This window comes from Pseudophryne corroboree, chromosome 2 (genome assembly GCF_028390025.1).
Source record: "Pseudophryne corroboree isolate aPseCor3 chromosome 2, aPseCor3.hap2, whole genome shotgun sequence".
NCBI classification, from domain to species: Eukaryota; Metazoa; Chordata; class Amphibia; order Anura; family Myobatrachidae; genus Pseudophryne; species Pseudophryne corroboree.
The window spans coordinates 394707587-394727587 of record NC_086445.1 but is presented as its reverse complement, the minus strand read 5'-3'; the positions used below and the strand labels follow the sequence as shown (position 1 = coordinate 394727587).

Genomic DNA, 20001 nt, shown 5'->3' with positions numbered 1-20001 from the left:
GGATGATAACAAGAGGCCCTCTAACTAAGCAAACAGGCCAGGGGCTACAAGCTAACTAAAAACCTAAAGTATGTGCGGAGAAACCGCCAAAGGAAAATAACAACAAAGGAAATGCTGATCACACGCCGACACAATACCTTTGTGTACCGGCGGTGACAGCATAAGCAGAACCCTCTGCAAAACACCAGGGACAGAAACAATGAAATACAGCGGCCTAGGCCAACGGACGCGGCAGAGCCGCTACTCACGGAACCGGTACGAATACTGGCAAACGGACAGGAACCCTCAATGATGCCGACACACACTCTCAGACCTGGAGGACAGGCAGAATCCCAAACGACAGACCGGTGAACACCAGGAAACCAGGAACTTGACCAGGGATAGGCAAAGCCACTGGACCTCAGGGCAGGAACGCCTCACAGCAGGACACGGGATCAGACACAGGAATCGACACAGGGACTGACACAGGAATCAACACAGGAAGCAGCTAGTCAGACACTGCTATACAGGAGCTCAGGGACTGGCAGGAACCAGGTCAGACTTTAAGCAGACTGAAAACCAAAAAATATCACCAGCATCTGTGAATTGCAGTCAGCCAGCATATAACAGAGAGGCCTAATTAATAATCTCGTGCAGCTGCCCTCTAGCAGGACTCCAAACTGACAAGATACAATTAGCAGCCAGGTGAGGCTGAACACATGGGAACAAGCTGCAATTACACAGACCCACCAGCGGCAGCAGACAAGAGTATTCTAAAACAGAGCAACGGGAAATCCTGGCATGCAAGACAACTTTATAAACATAAAATAGGAATGAACCACTACCTGTGGTTCATAACAAACACTGGGCAGACTTCTCAGTCAGGGGCCATCTTTTTTTGTTGCGATGGATTGCACCTGAATGAGGAGGGGGCAGCAGTGCTGGGGGGGAAGGATGGTTAAAAGGTTGGAGGAGTTTTTAAACTAGGTGCCTGGGGTAGGGTTTAGCTAGGAACTATGGGTCATGCAGTGAGAATAGTGGGCATGGAGGTAGTGAACAAAATGGGGATGGAGAGAGGGGGAGGGAAAGAGCACCCGGCAAGGGTATTAACATGGGTATTACCAAAGGTATTACCAAAACACTAACTAACGACGATTATGGGTCATCATTACTGCATGTAGAAAATTATGTCCCTAGCACAAGGGGAAATACTTATCTTAATTGTATGTATGTAAACGCTAGAAGCCATACAGGTAAAAAGGGGGAACCAGAAATCCTTGCAGCAAGCAAACAGTACGATATTATAGGCATTACTGAAACTTGGTGGGACGAATCTCATGATTAGACAGTCAATCTAGAGGGTTATACGCTGTTCTGGAGAGACAGATTAAATAAACGGGGTGGAGGGGTATGTCTTTACGTAAAGCCGTTTTTAAAACCTGACATATGGGAAGATATTCAAGAGGGGACTGTTGAGACATTATGGGTAGAAATTGCATGCAGGGGAAAGGGAACAAAAAAGATAGTATTGGGGCTATGCTACAAGCCGCCTGGTATTAATATGTCTGATGAGGAAATGTTGCTGAAACAAATTGAAAAAGCAGCAGGAGTAGGAGACATAACAGTGATGGGAGATTTTAACTATCCAGAGATTAATTGGACAAATGACTCATGTGATACTGCTAGGGGTAATATGTTTTTAAACACACTAAATGATAACTACTTAGTCCAACTAATCGAGGAACCAACTAGGTACAATGCAATCTTAGACCTGGTATTAACTAACAATGGGGAATTGATATAAAATATTATAGTAGGGTAGTCCATGGGAAACAGCGACCACAATATGGTGACATTCAATATCAGTTTTTATAAGCAGTCCTATACTGGCTCAACTAGGACTCTAAACTTTAGCAAAGCCAACTTTGACATGATGAGGGAAGCTGTAAGGGACACTGAATGGGAAATTTTATTTAAAGGTAAAAATACTACAGAGAAATAGGAGGTATTAAAATCACTACTAGTCGAAAATACTCGCACATTTATTACCAGGGGCAGCAAACATAAGAGTAAAAATTCCAAACCAATGTGGCTTAACAAAAAGATAAAGGAACTAATGGGCAAAAAAAATGCGAGCATTCAAAAAATACAAATCTGACGGGAATGCAGAGTCATTTCAGCACTATAAGAATTGTAACAAAATATGCAAAAAAGAAATAAGAGCAGCTAAGGTAGAAACTGAAAAACTAGTAGCAAAGGAAAGCAGATCAAATCCCACATTTTAAAAAAAATATATCAACAGCAAAAGATTAAAGACAGAGAGTATAGGCCCTTTAAAGGACAAGCAGGGAGTCTTAGTCAAAAATGATAATGACATAGCAGACAAACTAAATGAGTTTCTCATATGTCCTAGAGGATGCTGGGGTCACATTAGAACCATGGGGTATAGACGGGATCCGCAGGAGACCTGGGCACTTTAAGACTTTCAAAGGGTGTGAACTGGCTCCTCCCTCTATGCCCCTCCTCCAGACTCCAGTTTTAGAATTGTGCCCAGGCAGACTGGATGCACTACAGGGGAGGTCTACCGAGTTCCTCTGAAAAGACTTATGTTAGGTTTTTTATTTTCAGGGAGGCTGCTGGCAACAGTCTCCCTGCTTCGTGGGACCTAGGGGAGAGAAGTATGACCAACTTCTAGTGAGTTCAATGGCTCTGCTTCTGGCTGACAGGACACCATTAGCTCCTGAGGGTGATGATCGCTGGGTACGCCTAGATGCTCATTCCCGTAGCCTGCTGTCACCCCTTACAGAGCCAGAAGTCAGAAGACAGGTGAGTAGCAGAAGAAAAGAAGACTTCTTCTCCGGTGACGGCATTACGAGGTACCGTGAGCGGAACGCTGCGTGCCATGCTCCCACACAAACAAGGCACTGCAGGGTGCTTAGGGGCGCCCTGGGCAGCATAAATTCCTCACAATAAGGCTAGCAAAAGCGGACACTAGTGCCTAGGCACTGTCCTTACCCCGCCAGCGTGATTATTTATTTCTGAGTGGGACGGATGCGCGCCATTACGGCGGCGGGGCTTCTTCCTCACCTCACCAGCACACTGCTCGGTGCCATATTTTTTCCTCAGAGAGATGCTGGTCCTTCCTTCACTGCTGACAAGATCAGGGTGCAAAACGGGGGGGTGCAGCAATTTGGGTGCTTGATATTAATCTCAAAGCGCTACAAGTCTGTCACTATAGAATTTATTATTTCCCAGACTGTATACTTTTGGCGCTGGGTTGTGAGCTGAAAAATCCTCTGTGTCCCCCTGACAGATTTACTGTATATATATATATATATATATAGGTGTATATATGTATAGATATATAATGAAAGTGGTCTGTCCTCCATAAGCCGGTGTGTCTGTGGGTAATTGGTACATGTGGGTCATCATGTCGGTGGCTGAATGGTTTTCCCAAGAGGAAACTATATTGGGGACGCAGACAGGTGGTGGTGACCCTGTCGGCACCACCGTTAACTGACTGGGTGTAAATTTGATTGATGTGATTCATATCAGAATAAACATGTGTCCCCGACACAGATGTGGAGAAAATCTATGTTTCTTTTACCTCAGGCCCTTCGGGGTCACACAAATGTTATTTTGCCCAGTTACTACTGATACCGACACGGATATGGATTCCTATGTCGACCATAATGTTTCCTGATTAGATCCAATATTGGCAAAGAGCATTCAGTACATGATTAGGGATATTAAGGACGTATTGACGTCCCTGAGGACCCTGCTGTTCCTGAAAAAGGGGTCTATGTATATATATATATATATATATATAGGATGCTGGGGGCCCATCCCAGTGCGTACAGTATCTGGAGTTATTAATTGTGGTAACACACTTGTTGTGTGACAGTTCTGATCAGCATGTTGCTGCAATTGTTCCTGCCGTTGGCTTGTATTCTGCTGAATGCCACGTTCTGCGGCATACTGGAGGTGTGAGCTGGTAAAGTGCTCACCTTGGTTTAAAAATAAATCCTTTCCTCGAAGTGTCTGTCTCCCTGGGCACAGTTCCTATAACTGGAGTCTGGAGGAGGGGCATAGAGGGAGGAGCCAGTTCACACCCTTTGAAAGTCTTAAAGTGCCCATGTCTCCTGCGGATCTCGTCTATACCCCATGGTTCTACGGACTAAGAGAAAAGGATTTACCGGTAGGTATTAAAATCCTATTTTTTCTCATCTGTATTTACAAGAGAAGACCAGATGCAGGGATTAACACACAATCTCAACAAAGATAATGTTCCACTACTAAGTGCTTATTTAAGTGAGGAGGTAGTCTGTGACCGATTAAAAAATGTACAGATTAATAAGTCACCTGGTACCGATGGAATTCACCCAAAGGTTCTCATGGAGCTTCACTCTGGACTAGGACGACCGCTATTTTTGATCTTCAATGATTCAGTTATATTAGGTATGGTTCCCAAAAACTGGCATATAGCCGAAGTAGTGCCAATATCAATAAGGGAAGTAAAACTGAACCTGGTAATTATAGACCAGTTAGTCTTACATCTGTAGTGGGGAAATTTAAGGGACAGTATACAGAAGTTCATTGAAGCCAATAAGATCATTAATAGGAACCAATGTGGATTTGTGAAGGACAGATCATGTCAAACAAACTTATTTGGCTTTTATGAAACAGTTAGTGCAAACCTTGATCAGGGTAAGGAGGTAGATGTAATCTTTTTTGACTTTGCTAAGGCTTTTGACACAGTACCGCACATGAGACTTATCCATAAGTTACAAGAAATAGGGCTAGGGAGCACAATATGCACTTGGGTCAGAAATTGGTTAGATAATAGAGAGAAGCGCGTTGTGGTAAATGGAATTATTTTTTTTCAAAAATATTTTTATTGAGGTTCAGAAAATACAATAACCGACCGCAAATAAGGACGTGTAGTCCAACAGTGTGTAGGATCACAATGAAGATCTAGACAGTCATATACAAAGCGTAGGGATCAAGTAGAAAAACCTCATATTTTCCATTTTATAATCAAAAACATCCAAATACATGTAACAAGGTAACACACGTCAAAAGAAGAAGACAAAAACAGTGGTATATCCAGCAACAAGCGTGTTCCCGATATGGAGAAAATTGAGAAAACAATAAAACATGCTAATGCGCCTCCCCCTTTGGGGGCGCTAAATTCAAAAATAACAAACCAACAGTAAAGTAATAACAATAATAATATCAACAGTAGAACCTGCCAGGGCTAGGGGACCGCCGACCCATCCACGGAGATGTCACCAGAGCAAGGAAAGGTATGTAGATGATAGAGATCCAGAAACAAGTAGTAGGAGAAGAAAAAGGGCACAGAGGTCTGGTGTGGGTATCAGAGATCAAAGTGGAAGAGAGTAAAGAGAAGAGAGAGAGGGAGAGCGGAGAGGAAGGAGGAGGGGGGCAGTTATGGGAAAGAGATGGGAGGGTTGTCTGCTAGAATTTGGTGTCCGTACCAGGTGGTGTAATGTTTAATGGCCGTTTTTGTCGGAGTGGGTAGTGTATTAATGAACCGTCTCCAGCATTGAAGCAAGGTGGAGGTGGAACTTTTTCAAATTGGACTGAAGTGCTAAGTGGTGTGCCACAACGGTCTGTACTTGGACCACTATTGTTCAACATTTTCATTAACAATCTAACAGTAGATCTAGAGAGCATGGTGTCAATTTTTGCAGACAACACCAAATTGTGTAAGGTTATAAATACGGAGGGGGATGCTGAGTCTCTTCAGAATGACTTAGTCAAACTAGAAGCATGGCAGCAAAATGGAGAATAAGCTTCAATACAGACAAGTGTAAGTGCACTTTGGTAGCAAGAACAAAAATAAAACCTACATACTAAATGGGGTAATATTAGCGGAGTCTGTACTTGAAAAAGATTTAGATGTTCACATAGACAGCAAACTAAGCAGCAGTACCCAAAGTAGGATTGCAGCAAAGAAAGCTAATAAGGTATTAGCATGCATAATGTGGGGAATTGATGCAAGGCACGAGAGTGTTATACTTCCATTATATAAATCACTAGTGAGGCCACACCTTGAATACTGTGCACAATTTTGGGCACCATACTACAAAAAGGATATCCTGGAGCTAGAAAAGGTAGAGAGGCGGGTAACCAAACTTATGAAGGGCATGGGGACGCTGGAATATGAGGAAAGGCTTGCAAGGCTAGGCATGTTTACACTGGAAAAGAGGAGACTAAGAGGAGACATGATCAACATTTACAATTATATAAGGGGACACTACACAGAGCTTGCGGGGGACCTGTTTTTGGTAAGATCAACACAGAGGACACGAGCACACCCGCTTAAGTTAGAGGAGATTCCGTACAAAGCGTTGAAAAGGTTTATTTCACAGTAAGGACAATACGTGTTTGGAATTCCCTGCCTGAGAACGTAGTAATGGCGGACTCGGTCAACACCTTTATGAATGCGTTAGACAAATTCCTAATGGATAATGATATACAGGGTTATGATGCGTAGTCACGCACCATAGCTATTATAAAAGAGGAACAAACACAACGGCGGATATCAGCAATAAACACAATTAGTCCTAAAATAATACAGCATAGGAGACCACAATTAGGTTGAACTCGATGGACAAATTGTATTTTTTCAACCTCAGAAACGATGTTACTATGTTAATAATCCTTAGGGTACCTGTAAAAAATAAAAATAAATATATATATACTTATCGAAATCCTGTGTATATCGTTCCTCTTCATTTCATGTAGGCATCCACCGGGTTAAAAAATAAACTGAATTACCCAATCCAGCGCACTGAACACAATCTATGTGTACACACATGGATTGTGTTCTCCCTAATGCCGGGCCTCCATGTGACAAATGTCACTTGGAGACCCATTAGCCAATCAGGGAGTGCCATGTAGTATTGCTCTCCTGATTTGCTATGGGCTCCTCACCTGTCGCTCAAGCAGAGCCCATAGAGTTCAGGGTGAAAAAAATCCCTACTGAAGTTTTTGGGTGGGATCCACCGGTCTACTGCAGAACGCAAGGTTAACTGAGGTCACCCACAAGAGTAACCTCAATTAACCTTGCGGTCTGCGATCTCCGGCCAGGCTTCATGCTTTCATGTTCGGCAGTGTTTCACAAAAGTCCCCCGTCAAACATTGCTCCGGATTACGAATAACACGGACATTGAAAAACACAAATAATAGAAACATGGGAGCTTAGTAAATTACTGGGTATATTTGTGGAAAAATAGACATGAAAACCTCCGATTCCAACAGAGATTGATTTTGGGTAACATCGGCAAAAACGTGAGCTTAGTCAATTTCCCTATTAGACTTGAGTGGGGTGTGTTCAAACTGAAATCTAACTGCAGTGTAAATATAAAGCTAACATTTGTGAGCTACATACAAAAGCAGCCAGTATTTACCCTGCATAGAAAAATATAAATGTATTTGCTCCCCTTGCATGGCAACATGGTTTGTTCCAGAAAGAAAGTTACTTGCTTTTTTTTTCTTTACTTACAAACATGAATCAGGCCAAATGTGACCTAGTAAGCTTAATAGCATTAGTGGATATATTAATGTCATGCACCATGGAGGTTAAAAGTTCTAAAGTCCAGTCCAAATTATAAATATATCATTGATGTATTGATGGTAAAGCAAATATGTTCATTATTTCTGTAAGAAAAATTTTGTTGTACCTCAACAAAATGCATAAAAGGGTTTTGTGTATGCAAGGGCATTGGCTTTGCCTATTGCTGTCCACATAGTTTGATATTCCACTTCAAAAGCAAAATCGTTGTTAGTTAATACTATGCATAATGGATCCACTATAATTAATGTTGCTGGATAACAAGTCACAAACAGCAATAAGACCCTGAGCATGGCAGTTGTAGTTATGAAGACTCATCACAACCATGGTTAATCAAAAAATTGTGTAGAATCAAATCCAAAAAATGAATCTTCATCACACATGGTTCCAAAATCTAGCAATGAATTGTGCTTGTGCCTGCGAGAACCAATTGCTGAATTATTTACTAAGCCAGTGGTTGTGGATTTTTGGCAGGGTATATGTAAAAAATGGTCATTTAGTGATGCTTGTGTTAAGTAATGGCATATCCACGTTATTTTGGACGAGGCCATCTACTGTATCTTAAATTTAAATTTAGAGTAATTGTCAAGTGTAAGGTGTCATATGCCTGAGGGTTTGGGCTGGCTCGGGTTGGCTTGGGAGCCTGGAGCTGAAGCAGCTGGAGCGTGAAGGAAGCGCAGAGCCTTAATCCAACTCCTACTCATGGAGTCATGTGCACAATAAGGAGTGTAGGCTAGTGGGCTTTAGGAGAATAATTGGTACTCGAGCAGTGGCTGGCCCGAAGTTGTGAGAGAGTAAAATAATTAGTTTATTATACAGTTGGAAGCAGGTGGCGGTGACTGGATGCAGTAATAAGCTGGAAATGCAGAAACTGGGCTAGAGCGATAACTGGATGCAGGTTTTAAACTGGAATATTGGAATAGAAGTTAGACTGGAACTGGATTGGTGGCCAGACTGGAACTGGATTAGTGACTGGACTGGAACCGGATAGGTGACCGGACTGAAAACGGATAGGACACTGGACTGAAACCAGGTTAGTGACCAAATTAGAACGGATAGGTGGCTGGACTGGAACCAGGTTAGTGACCAGACTGGAACTGGATAGTAGACTGGACTGGAACCAGGATAGTAACAAGACTGGAATCAGATAGGAGACTGGACTGGAACCAGGTTAGTTACCGGACTGGAACCGAATAGGAAACTGGACTGGAACCAGGTTAGTAGCCAGTCTGGAACTGGATAGGTGGCTGGACTGGACCTGGATAGGAGACTGGGCTGGGACCAGGTTAGTGACCGAACTGGATCCGGACAGGTGACTGGGTAGGAAGTCTCTGTGTAATACCAGTTTGGAACTGGAGAGCAATGGTCAAAAAGAGACAGCAGATAACCAGACCGGAGCTGGATTAAAGGACTGGAAACGTACTGACACCTCAGGGAGCTCAGCACAGAGCTGCATTCACTGGAGAAACGTACTGGCCATTTGGGAGTGACCATGCTGCTCCCTTTATAGTTATCAGTCTCTTGTTATTGGCTGCTTTGGTAGCTGACTGAGAACAGCGAATGGAATGGTTGAGAATGATCAGGTGGCTTCCACCAACATGTGCCCATGTCTGAATTTTGAAGGGAACTCTGGCGTGGACAAAGCAAGCCTGAACTCTGGAGGAATGGAGGGAGAGCGGAGTGCTGCTGAGAGCGATGCCCAAAGACAACTTGACACTGAAGGGAGCGCTGAGCAGCGGCAGTGTCTGAGCAGTCGCAGTATGGACAGACCTCAGTGTCTGCTGGGAGCAGCGCCCGAATACAGAACCTAGCGCTACCCGCAAGCAACGTGATGGTACTGTGAGAGTGGACCGCAGTGCCAGCCTGAAGAGACACCGCAAAGGAAAATAAGTTGTTCTAGTACTCCGAATCGTGACATACGGTAAGCATTAAAGTAATTTAATTAGGAGTGGATTTTCTCTCATGACAGTATTGAAGCATTATGCACTATTGCCCAGCCTTTGTTAGCCTCCCAGATATCAATTCCTTCCAACTTAGATAAATCACATAGCGATTTCACCTCATTAGATGATAAATTATTGCAATATTGCAACAATGTCTCAGTAAGCATTTTGTTAAGACATCTTAAATAAAATGTTGATAGAGGCATAATTAGTTTCAGGGTAAAAGTTTGACCTAAACTTAAAGGTTTTCTTTCTCAAATTTGAAGTTGAAGTGGTCTTGTTGATTTTACCAAAAAAAAATCTCTGTCTAGGACTTCGTCCCATACTGTATTTTAAGTGACTCTTGGTCTCCAGTATCACTCAGATCTGTTTCATTTAGTGATGAGGAACTATTAAAAAGCTCCCTCTTAGAAAATGGGAATTGATTTAGTTTAAATAGTCTGTTGTGTTGCTGTCAGTTATCACTTATGTCTGCAATCCAGTCATATACAATGTGTTCCACACAGTCCTGTTAGATGTAACACAATTTGAGTTTTTTGAAGGTTAGTACCTTAGGTCCATCTATTGTTTCGCATAGTGATTAGAGACTTTGGTTTGCCATTCTGGTAATTGGTCTGGAGGGTTATGCTTTCAAATTAGAAATCTTACTTTTGATCTGTCTTTTGGATTATTTAATGGCTGTGCACTTAAGATCAAGATAATTTTTATTCAAAACTGCCAACTACCTTTTGCAGAACTGCTTTGGAACCTAAAACCCGTAGGGATCAATCTAGCTTTGTAGTGATCTTATATAGAAATTGCATGAAAACTGTAGTCAATTACACATTTCTCCAAGTGTAGCAGGTTCAGGTAAAGGCCCTTGAACCCTAATGGCTTATTAACCATTCACCTATTTTTTGCAAGTTACTCTGGGTTGCTAGGCAACTTTGCCCCATTTAGTCATCTGTGCTCTAATAAGAATAGATGGCTTCACTTTTGAGATGTATGTGACATAATTGCTAAACATATATAAATGTTGAACGCTAATTGGTCAACACACAGTATTAGAATATAATCAGCCAGCGCACTGTCCACTTTGACATGCTCAAATTGTATTGTTGTTGTTCCTCTTTTAGTAAGCTTTTTAACTTATGGTCATTATTAAAACTGAGGTACATATTACATAGACATACAGGTTTGGGTGGAAAACCTAAGCCTCCACCAAGTATTCCAGATTGGTATGTAGATAGCTTTAATGATCAGCACTGGTAAAGTAAAATGTTATAAAAAAAGAGAATAACCCTAGCTCTTGGTAGTGCACTTCTTACTTCAAGATTAAAGATTTGCTTGCCAATTCCTTTACAATAATCAATGCTGCAATCTCTCCTCGGTTAAGCTCTCTTTGAGCCTCAGACTGTCTGGTGGAAACTAGCCCTTAGAGGACAGACCACTTGTCTGTCACCAACTTAAACCTCTATTTCTAGTTTCCTGCAAGTTATGAACAGACTGCAAGCTATTACTATACAGACATAATTCATGTTACCAAGACTGGCGAGTGATTTGAAATTAAATTGCTGATGAACTGAAGTGTAATCTATAAGCATCATTTTTATAGCAACGTTTCCTGTATCCCAGTCTAGCAAGTGCTTGCACGTGAAGTAGTAACTTACTTGTCTCTTTCTTCCTGTGATAAAGCCCTCCACACAACTAGATTAAGGCGCCTAGTGAAGGACACAAAAGGTGGATTAAGCACATTGAAGTTGATTAGCATAATATGAATTCAGTAAATAGATGATACAGTTCAAATGATAGCTAAAGTGATTTGCATTCCAAATTCACCACAGCATCAAGCTACATCTCATATTGTAGCCATGAAATTATCATCAACATAAAAGGGATGAGAAAACAGCATCTCTCATCAACCTTCTTAATTATTTCTAGGCCACTTGGGAGACAAACATTTTTAAACCATTTAGAATGTGCCCAATTGTCCTGATGCTACAGATGTGTCCTCATACATCACTGTTGCATTCGTGGCAAACAGCCCCTCTTGGCGCGCCATGTCTTCTGCTAGCATTGGGTGCCTTTTTGCTGATAATGCATCTTAGGAAATGCCAGGAGACTGTGCTAATTAATTTGATACATGACACTTGTATATTTGTGTGCGGCTCAGTCTCTGAATCTGTAAACAAAGTGTTACAATCAGTGGTGGAAGTCTGGGAGGCAATGGAGTCGGATGCCGCCGGGATCCATCAATGAAGGGGGCACCTTCTCCATTGCCTCAGAAAGTGTGGGTGTCCGGCTGCATCTCCAGTCTCCCAAATGACACCCCAGCTCCTGCCCCCTGAGAAGTGCGGCTGCCCAGCTCCCAGATGATGATACTGCGTCTCGTCAGCTCCCGCCCCCCTGATAGCGCAGATACCCAGCTCCGGCTTCAGCCTGATGACATCAAGGCTGGCCGGCTCCCGCCCTACAGTGCAGCTGCCCGGCTCCTGCACCCCAGCACAGCTGCCTGGCTTCAACTCCTGCCCCACAACGCTGCTGCCCAGCTCCTGCATGCTGACACTGAGGCAGGTGAGAAGGGGTAACTGATGGAGGAAAGTGTCAGGGTGAGGACAGTGTGTGTCAATATGACTGTATGTGTATGTATGTATGTATGTATGTATGTATGTATGTATGTATGTATTTATTTGTATAGACGTGTATGAGGCTGTGAGTGTTATGAGCCACGGCTGTGGCTCATTCCTGTTTTGCATTTTGGTTATGTATTTTATGTTATACTTCTGTTTCTGTTCCCCGTGGGTGTCATGGGGTGTTCGGAGCCCACCCTTAAGGAGAGGGTACTGTTATGAATCACAGGTAGTGCTTCATTCCTGTTTTCCGTTTATATATTTTATGTTTATAGTTCTCTTGCAGGCCAGGATTTCCTTTTGCTCTGGTTTAGAAGACTCTTGTTTGCTGCCGGTGGTGAGTCTGTGTAATTGCAGCCTGTTTCCATGTGTTTGGCCTCACCTGTCTGTTAATTGCATCTTGTCAGTTTGGAGTCGTGCAACAGGGCAGCTGCACGACATAATTAATTAGGGCTCTCTGTTATATTCTGGCTCAGTGCAATACACAGAGGCCGGTGATAGTTCCTGCCAGTTCCTGAGTTTCTGAGCTTCTGTCTAGCAGCTTCTGTCTAGCTGCTTCCAGCCTTGTTCCAGTGTCTGATCCAGTGTTCTGCCGTGAAGCGTTCCTGTCCAGAAGTCCTGTGGCTTCTTGGTGTCCACCGGTCTGTTGTTTGGGATTCTGCCTGTCCTCCGGTTCTGAGAGCCTGTGTCTGCTACATTGGGGGTTCCTGTCCGTTTGCCAGTATTTGTACCAGTTTCGTGAGTAGCGGCTTTGCCGCGTCCGTCGGCCTAGGCCGCTGTATTCTTTAGTTATATTTGTTACTGGTATTTAGCAGAGGGTTCTGCATATGCTGTCACCGCCGGTACACAACAGTATTGTGTCGGCGTGTGGACAGCATTTCCTTTGTTGTTTATCCTGGCGGCTGTGCCGCATATACGTTTAGTTTTAGGTCTCTTTGTAGCCCCTAGCTCTCTGTTTGGTTTAGTTAGAGGTCCCCTTGTTATCATCCCGTCTCGGTTTACGCCTTGTCTCACATTAAGACCTGGGGGCATCGGAGTTGGGCAGACATAATCCGCCCTTCAAACGCGGCTGCCGTGGGCCCAAGAAACCATAGTCTCGCAGGCGTAAACTGACCACGCGGGTGAAACAACGGAGGTAGGCTGCTAGGGGTTATAATTACACCTTGCCATTATTTCAGCGTCACGTTCTTGTGCTCTGGACTTTCTACGCAATACCTCTTTGTTCAGAGCACCAAGAACGTAACAGTGGGCATGTAGATATGTGGCTGTGTGTGTGTATACATGTGGCTGTGTGTGTGTATCTATGTGGTATAATGTGTGTGTGTATATGTGGTTGGGTGTGTATTTGTATATATGTGAGTGCGTGTATGTGTGTATATGTTGCTGTGTGTATACCTGGACTGGGACGAGGGGGGCAATATAAACTTTTTTGCCTCCGGGCGTCTGATAATAACTTACGCCCCTGGTTACAATGTAGCATTTCTGTTGTGCTTTGTAAACAGACTCAGCTGCACACAGATAAGTGTAACATATCAAATTAATCAGCAGTCTCTTGATACTTCCTAGTCGCATTGTGTTGCACCTAAGATGCATTTTCGACAAGAAAAAGACACCCAATGCTAGTGGAGATGCATGGGACCTGGTGGCTCACTCACGCTGTGTGGCATATTGAGGCTAGATGGAGGGTCCGCTCCAGGCACATTCGATTGAAGCGGCCGCACGGAAAGTTTAAAATGTGGAGCCGGCCGTTAGCCAATCAGAGCATGTGAACTGGCAGTGGCGGCTCCTGATTGGCTCACAAACTGGCCCAAATTTTCGATGCCGCAGCTCTCCGTCAGAGACTGGACTTACTGAGGGACAGGAGAGATGCGCACTGCGCTCTCGTCCCCTCGGACACGGAGGCCAGCAGCAGCAGAGCTAAGCCCTGCAGCAGCAAGCAGCAGAGACCAGCCAAGACCAGCTTTTGGGGGCAATATATGTATCTGGCACTATACTGGGGGCATTATGTGTACCTGGCACTATACTGGAGGCATTATGTGTACCTGCCACTACTGGGGGCATTATGTGTATCTGGCACTAAAGTGGGGGCATTATGTGTACCTAGCACTATACTGGGGGCATTATGTGTATTTGGCACTATACTGAGGGCATTATGTGTACATGGCACTATACTGGGGGCATTATGTGTACCTGGCACTATACTGGGGGCATTGTGTGTACCTGGCACTATACTGGGGGCATTATGTGTATTTGGTACTATACTGGGGCATTATGTGTATCTGGCACTATACTGGAACGTTATGTGTAACTGGCACTATACTCGGGGCATTATGGGTATCTGGCACTACAGTTGCAAGAAAAAGTACGTAGACCCTTTGGAATTTCCTGGATTTGTGCATAAATTGGTCATAAAATGTGTTCTGCTCTTCATCTAAGTCACAATAGACAAACACAGTCTGCTGAAACTAATACCACACAAACAATTATATGTTCTCATGTTTTTATTGAACACACCATGTAAACATTCACGGTGCAGGGTGGACAAAGTATGTGAACCCTTGGATTTAACAACTGACCCTCCTTTGGCAGCAATAACCTCAACCAAACGTTTCCTATAGTTGCATATCAGACCTGCACAATGGTCAGGGGGAATTTTGGACCATTCCACTTTACAAAACTGTTTCAGTTCAGTAATATTCTTGGGTTGTCTGGTGTGAATCGCTCTTTTGAGGTCATGCTACAGCATCTCAATCGGGTTGAGGTCAGGACTCGGCCACTCCAGAAGGCGTATTTTCTTCTGTTGAAGCCATTCTGTTGTTGATCTACTTCTGTGCTTTGGGTCGTTGTTCTGTTGCATCACCCATCTTCTGTTGAGCTTCAATTGGTGGACAGATGGCCTTAAGTTCTCCTGCAAAATGTCTTGATAAACTTGGGAATTAATTTTTCCGTTGATGATAGCAATCTGTCCAGGCCCCGAGGCAGCAAATCAGCCCCAAATCATGATGCCTCCTCCACCATACTTCACAGTTGGGATGAGGTTTTGATGTTGGTGTACTGTGCCTTTTTTCTCCACACACAGTATTGTGTGTTCCTTCCAAACAACTCAACTTTGGTTTCATCTGTCCACAGAATATTTGCCAGTAGTGCTGTGGAACATTCAGATGCTCTTTTGCAAACTTCAAACGTGCAGCAATGTTTTTTTTTTGGACAGCAGTGGCTTCCTCCGTGGTATCCTCCCATGAACTCCATTCTTGTTCAGTGTTTTACGTATGGTAGATTCGTCAACAGAGATGTTAGCATGTTCCAGAGATTTCTCTAAGTCTTTAGCTGACATTCTAGGATTCTTATTCACCTCATTGAGCATTCTGCGCTGTGCTCTTGCAGTTATCTTTACAGGATGCCCACTCCTAGGGAGAGTAGCAACAGTGCTGAACTTTCTCCATTTATAGACAATTTGTCTTACCGTGGACTGATGAACATCAAGGCTTTTAGAGATACTTTTGTAACCCTTTCCAGCTTTATGCAAGTCAACAATTCTTAATCGTAGGTCTTCTGAGAGCTCTTTTCTGCGAGGCATGGTTCACATCTGGCAATGCTTCTTGAGAATTGCAAACTCAAAACTGGTGTTTGTTTTTTATAGGGCAGGGCAGCTATAACTAACACCTCCAATCTCATCTCATTGATTGGACTCCAGGTTGACTGACTCCTGACTCAAATTAGCTCTTGGAGAAGTCATTAGCCTTGGGGTTCACATACTTTGTCCACCCTGCACTGTGAATGTTTGTTTACATGTGTGTTCAATAAAAACATGAGAACATATAATTGTTTGTGTGGTATTAGATTCAGCATTGTGTTTGTCTAATGTTGTGACTTAGATGAAGATCAGAACACATTTTATGACCAATTTATGCCCAAATCCAGGAAATTCCAAAGGGTTCACATACTTTTTCTTCCAACTGTATACTGGAGGCATTATGTGTACCTGGCTGTATACTGGAGGCATTATATGTACCTGGCACTAAAGTGGGGGAATTATGTGTACCTGGCACTATACTGAGGGCATTATGTGTACTTGGCACTATACTGGGGGGCATTATGTGTACCTGGCACTACTGGGGACATTATGTGTACCTGGCACTATACTAGGGTCAGTATGTGTATCTGCCACTATACAGGGGCATTACATGTATCTGGCACTATACTGGGCACATTATGTGTATCTGGCACTATACTGGGCACATTATGTGTAACTGGCACTATACTGGGGGAATTATGTGTATCTGACACTATACTAGGTACATTATGTGTAAGGAGCACTACTGTGAGAGGTGGGTGTGATAATACATATATATATATATATATATATATTCAATATTTCTTGTTCAGGGTGCTAGTAGGCCTGGTACCAGTCCTGGCTAGATCTATTAGGACACATCGGTATTTGCAGTCAAAATAAATCTACGGACAATTGGCCAGTATATTTGTGCATTTCATTGTTAGAATTTTTTTTTGTGATGAAGGGCCTTACTTTACATCACGTCAACAACACACCTTACTTCATAGATCCTACCCAATAATCTACTGCATCTGATTAAAGGTCATATTTCTATTGCTTATGGAAATAATATTTTACTTATTTTAACATTATCAAATTTTAATAAACATTATCATAAATGGTCAAAACAATAAATACTTTCATTTATTTCCTAACATTACACCTAAGTGCAGCCTTTCAATGTATACCCTATTGCCACCATGAGACTGATTCTGAGTTGTGCAAGTTCGAATGCATTTTGCACTTTGCATGGCAGTGCAAAAATAAAACTGTCCATGCAAAAATGGCCAGTATTTACCCTGCATGCCAAAAAATAAAACCGATTGTATATGCACCCCTTGTAGTCCAATATGGTTTGATAAAGATACAAAGGTGCAGATTTATTAAGCATGGTGAAGTGATAAAATGGAAGGTGATAACGCACCAGCCAGTCAGCTCCTGTCATTTTTCAAACCCAGCCTGTGACATGGCAGTTAGGGGCTGATTGGCTGGGACTTCATCACCTTCCACTTTATCACTTCACCAGGCTTAATAAATCTGCCCCAAAGTTACTTGCTCTTTTTGACAACCCAGAACCAGCCACTGTTAGCACAATATATTTATACAAATAACACTGAAATAATACCATATTCATTGCATTTCCGATGCTAAGCATCCCCACATTATTAGTCATATCATAGAAACATTGTAATTAGGAGGAAAAGAAGTGCTGCCACTAAATCAGGGTTTGACAAATGTTTCTAAAATCTAGAAGCCAGGATGAAAGTGTAGGAGCCGTCCCCCACCACAAAAAATCCCCCCACCCCCCACCATGTGGTCACATCACTACCCCCTTTGAAGCCGCAAATCCTGGCCACGCATAAACCCTCTTATTGGAGAGCTCTATGCAGCCTAAGTTTGGAGACAGCAGACCTGGACGGACAGGCAAAGCAGTCAGCGCAGGCAGGGATGGACACTCAATACACATGCAGTCCTGTGCATGAAATGGCTGCCACAATACAGGCACGCCCATGATCTGCTTCCTCCATCCCTGCATAATCTGGCAGCCAGGCAGCCCTGGCCCCTGGGATTTATCATGCCCTGCACTAAATAAAATACTATTTTTAAATGTATTTGTTTTCCATAATTTTTTATCTCGCATGAATACAGGACACGAGAAGCAAGAATGGATTAGGAAACAAATGAAGTCTAATACACAAGCATAAACTTAACAATATGCAAACAATTAAATCACAGGGAAAGTTCATATCAGAATGCGAACTCATGGGAGATGGGGAACTGGGTGGGCAATAGGAATAGTGCAAAGGTGGGATTGGGAATCGTGGTGGAGGTATCTGGTCCCCAAAGGGGAAATAGGGAAGGAGTGTTATGACTTTCAGTGGATGTCGGAAGTTTAAATGGGGAGTCAAACATTTTTTTTTTTTAACGTCGATCATATTTTTATATATATATATATATATATATATATATATATATATATATATATATATATATATATAAAATCAGACGTATGTATGTTCCAGAATAACTCTGGAATGCCCGGAGCAATTTACACCAAACTTGGTACACATATGACTTACAATCTAGAAAAAAATACTGTGGGGGTAAAACTCTGGAATACCGGGAGCAATTTACACAGAGGCACACATAGGTAGGGGCAGAGGCACCCACGTGTAAGGGCAGAGGCACACATGGGTAGGGGCAGAGGCACACACGTGTAAGGGCAGAGGCACCCACAGGTAAGGACAGAGGCACACACTGGTAGGGGCAGAGGCACCCACAGGTAAGGACAGAGGCACACACGGGTAGGGGCACAGGCACCCACGGGTAGGGTCCGAGGCACACACGGGTAAGGATAGAGTAGAGGCACACATGGGTAGGGGCAGAGGCACAACAGGAAGGGGCATAGGCAAATGAGTAGGAGCAGAGGAACCTACGGGTAAGGGCAGATGCACACACGGGTAAGGGCACAGGCACACACGGGTGGGGGCAGAGACATACGTTAGTTTTGAAGCTAAGCAAGGAGACCTAGGGCCCTTTGACATAGAGTCAGCCTACAAACCTAACATATTTAACATACAGCGGGCTGAGCTTGGCCTGTCATCCCAGCATTTACAGCACTGAGTAGGGCAGCATCAGAGGCGGGACGGGGCTGAGAAGGAGGCGGATTATTCTTTTCAGCACCAGCATTTGACAGCATCAATCCGAGGAAGCCCAGAGGTGCAGCCTGACTAAGATTGACATTATTCTTTAAATTCCGTAGCGAAGCACGCGTATTCAGATAGTACAATTTATAAAAGATCAAAATTAAAGTAGAGATGAGCGGGTTCGGTTTCTTTGAATCCGAACCCGCACGAACTTCACTTTTTTTTCCACGGGTCCGAGCGACTCGGATCTTCCCGCCTTGCTCGGTTAACCCGAGCGCGCCCGAACGTCATCATGACGCTGTCGGATTCTCGCGAGGCTCGGATTCTATCGCGAGACTCGGATTCTATATAAGGAGCCGCGCGTCGCCGCCATTTTCACTCGTGCATTGAGATTGATAGGGAGAGGACGTGTCTGGCGTCCTCTCCATTAGAATAGAGATAGATAGATTAGATAGAGAGAGATTGTGCAGAGTCGCAGACAGAGTTAGTTTACCACAGTCAGTGACCAGTGCAGTTGCTAGTTAACTTTTATTTAATATAATATATCCGTTCACTTCTCTCTGCTATATCCGTTCTCTGCCTGAAAAAAAAAACGATACACAGCACAGTCAGTCACACAGTGTGACTCAGTCTGTGTGCACTCAGCTCAGCCCAGTGTGCTGCACAGTCATCAATGTATAAATTAAAAGCTTATAATTAATTGTGGGGGAGACTGGGGAGCACTGCAGGTTGTTAGCAGGAGCCAGGAGTACAATTATATTAATTAACAGTGCACACTTTTGCTGCAGGAGTGGTGACCAGTGCCTGACCACCAGTATAGTATTGTTGTATACTACTAATATCTCTTTAAATATCAACCAGTCTATATTAGCAGCAGACACAGTACAGTGCGGTAGTTCACGGCTGTGGCTACCTCTGTGTCGGCACACGGCAGGCAGTCCGTCCGACCAGAATTGTATTATTTATTATTATATACCTACCACCTAACCGTGGTTTTTTTTTCATTCTTTATACCGTCATAGTGTCATCCTAATTGTTACGAGTATACTACTATCTCTTTATCAACCAGTGTACAGTGCGGTAGTTCACGGCTGTGGCTACCTCTGTGTCGGCACACGGCAGGCAGTCCGTCCGACCAGAATTGTATTATTTATTATTATATACCTAC

The 20001-nt window shown here is 43.4% G+C and overlaps 1 protein-coding gene across 4 annotated transcripts in view; it reads right to left on the bottom strand.

Annotated features, from left to right (window-relative positions):
- The window catches only part of VWA3B (von Willebrand factor A domain containing 3B), a 340688-nt gene that overhangs the window by 115524 nt on the left and 205163 nt on the right, over positions 1–20001 (bottom strand). For all 4 annotated transcript variants that reach the window (XM_063953326.1, XM_063953327.1, XM_063953324.1 and 1 more), the window contains exon 21: positions 11172–11222. In XM_063953326.1, the coding sequence (XP_063809396.1) occupies positions 11172–11222 (51 nt within the window). The remainder of the gene's footprint in view (positions 1–11171; positions 11223–20001) is intronic.